The sequence below is a fragment of the Bison bison genome, unplaced genomic scaffold, assembly GCF_000754665.1.
Source record: "Bison bison bison isolate TAMUID 2011002044 unplaced genomic scaffold, Bison_UMD1.0 scf7180017860715, whole genome shotgun sequence".
Taxonomy (NCBI): Eukaryota; Metazoa; Chordata; class Mammalia; order Artiodactyla; family Bovidae; genus Bison; species Bison bison.
Window position 1 is genome coordinate 7,395 of NW_011491287.1, and position 2,899 is coordinate 10,293.

The 2,899-nt window shown below is 53.3% G+C and overlaps 1 protein-coding gene across 1 annotated transcript in view; it reads right to left on the minus strand.

Moving 5' to 3' along the window:
- The window catches only part of LOC104982829 (transcription factor E3-like), a gene marked incomplete at its 3' end in the record, with an annotated part of 7,283 nt that extends 4,457 nt beyond the window's left edge, over nt 1-2,826 (minus strand). Inside the window, exons 1-2 of the mRNA XM_010832277.1 lie at nt 2,455-2,826; nt 27-176 (exon numbers count right to left, since the gene is read on the minus strand). Of these exons, the coding sequence (XP_010830579.1) occupies nt 27-176; nt 2,455-2,570 (266 nt within the window). The remainder of the gene's footprint in view (nt 1-26; nt 177-2,454) is intronic.
- Between the last annotated feature and the right edge of the window lie 73 nt (nt 2,827-2,899).

A 2,899-nucleotide genomic window follows, 5' to 3' on the forward strand; every position in this document is an offset into this window, starting at 1 on the left:
GGCCCATCAAGAGGGGATGGAGGTGCCTGAGGAACCGGGAGGGGAAGTCAGAGAAGACATACCTTGAGCGTAGCGATAGGGGTGGGCTTTTGAGCTCGTAGAAGCTGTCAGGATCAAGGACGTTTTCTAACTCGATGTCAGCAACAATCCCGGACTCCGGAAGCAAAGAGTTCAGGCTGCGGGTGGGGAAAAGGCAGGGGTAATGGTCAGTGATTTTATGCAGACATCATTCCCCTAAGACAGACAGACAGACAGACACACACACACACACACACACGCACAGAGAGACAGAACAGAAGCACACACCAAGAGGGAGGAGAACCGAGTGTAGCCTTCGCGTTCCGCCACTTTGCTAAAACCACCACCATGAATTCCCAGGTCTTCTTCCCTCCCCGCTCTCTTTTGCTCCGTGTTACCCATAGTTCCTTAAGATTCAAAATAATAAGCCTGGATCCCAGCTCCTCGATCTAACAATCACGTGTACAACCTGGGTTTCAGGAAAATAGAAATGAAGAATTTAGGAGTGACAATTCACTTTGAGGGATTCCTGACTCCGCATTCAGAGTTCACCCAGCCCCCACAGTCCCCCGCTGTTTTCCTAGCTGCTGAAAGTGAGCCCACGTTGGTCCAAGTAGGGTGATCCCTCTGCAGAACAGTCTATTGTAACACAAACTGAATGCATCACAAAGAGAACTGGGGTAGCTGATTCACTTTACTGAAGGATCCACCACTTTGCAAATGAGCCCCTCCGCCACCCCACCAACCCTGCCCCAGAATTTGTGGGATGCGAATAGGCATCCAAAAACAAGATGGGAATAACAGGCTCCCCTTGGTCCAACAATCTGTATTTAAAAGAGGGAGAATTTGGGCGGATGATCCGCTTTATATGAACATTTTTTTCTTGGTCAGAGGAGCCTGCCCAGCCCTCTCCAGTTTTTTGAATAAATCAAAACACAAACGCACCTCCAATACCAAAACCCGCTGACACACAAAATGAGAAGCCACGAACACACCTCCCCTTCAACTACTGCCACTACTGTGATGCTCTAAGTTGTTATAAAGACATCAGAAGACGGTTAATTGATTTATGGAAAGGCTCCTACTCAACCCTCCATGCTGGGTGCAAGACCCTAATGTATGAGGGACATTAACATATAGACAGATGGATATGCATCCTTGAATTTAGTCAAAGATTTAGAATCCTGAAATTGTCATTGACTTCACTTGACAAGAATTCTTGCCCCTCCCCAAGAATCTGTCTTCCTCCCTTTCCTCACCCACAGTTGGGGCCCTAAAACCACCCAGGAAGCTGGGAAGAGGAAGCTCAGGGAGCCGCTGAGCTCAGCACAATCCCAAGGCAGAAAGTAGGCAAAGCCCCCTCCCATGCTCACACATCCATTGCACAGAAGTTGGAAGAGGTGGGCACTAGGGCTGGGATAGGCAGGGTATACACAAAGAGGGCTGGGGCTTCCAGGCCCTCTGATGGAAGTGAGGCTAAGATGTCAGAGAAGATCCACCTAGGCAAGGATGGTGCAATTGGTGCTCATTCCAGCTCTAGGGTCAGATTCAAGATTGTCTCCAGGGCCGGAGAGACAATCTGGAAAGGTGAGATTAAAAAAAACACAAAAACTGTCTGTGTGTGTGTAGGGGTTGAAAGGGGCTGGCTGAGAGACTAGGGCAGGCAGTAGTAGGAACAAGACCCTCCTCTGGATTCCGAAATAAGGTCTGAGGCCTTCTCTGAGATAAGAGGTGGCACCATCTCCATTGCCTGTCTGTCTCCCATTTGAGCCCCTATAGGGGTGTTGGGAAGACGGCTCTTCCACTACCCAGCTGGATGGGTGGGAGGGTGAGGGGATTACTCTGATCAAGTCTTGACTAATGTTGCTTTTCTTGTTCACTCACACACTCACAAGGATGGTTCCACGCAGTATATTCGAGATACCCCCAAATCCCTCTAGAGTCATGTTATCCTCAAACACAGCCTCCAGCAACCAGCCACTGGGAGTCATCAAGCTCCCAAGACGGTACATCTCTCTTCCAGGAGCCCTTCCCAAAGGGAAAAAGTCCCTTCAAATCAGTGAGTGCCTCACCTCAGAGTGTCCCCTCATACCCGACTCAAAGACCCCAAATTCAGCCTCTAGTCAGAGTCTCAGTACTCAAAGCTCAGCAACCTTAGACTAGTTTCTGGACACAACAGAATCAGCCCCTGTTAGACCTAGTCAAGAGGCCACCCAAATCTGAACCAGGCCTCCCTTAATGCACTTCCACGACTCCTTTAAGCTTCAGTTCAAGCAAGCCACCGCCAGATTCCTTAAGTGCCCCCCCAAGTCGGGCGCCCAGACGTCCTCCAAGTCTAGCCCAAGGGCCTCCAATCACAGTCCTTGGTCCCCGCTGCCCCAAGATTAGGCCCCCAGGAACCCCAGTTAGCACTACCGGCCCCAGGCGGCCCCGCACCTGAGCAGCTGGGCTGAGTCGGCCGGCCTGCGGTCCTCCAACAACAGGAACACGGCTCGAGGGCCCTCCGCGCTGGCCTCTACGCCGTCCTGAGCTGGCTCGGCCGCATGAGACATGACGCCCGGCCCCGGGTGAGCCCTGAAAGGCCGGTCGGGCCTCGGCCCGGTCCCCCTAACAAATTAAGAGTCCCCTCCCCCGCTCGCCACCGCCTCCTCCGCTAAGCCATGGAGAGAGCTCTGCGCGGGCGGACGGCGTCGGGGAGATGGGATGGGCCGTGAGTCATCCCCCGCCCAGAACGGACCAACAACCCCCTCAACCTAACCCCGGACGACCGCCCTCTTCCCCCTCGCCCTCTTCCCCCTCCTCCTCGGGTTGGGGAAACTCCACAGGAAGTGACCGAACCGCGGATACACAGATAGCCGGGCCACGCCCTCCGAGTGAGGCG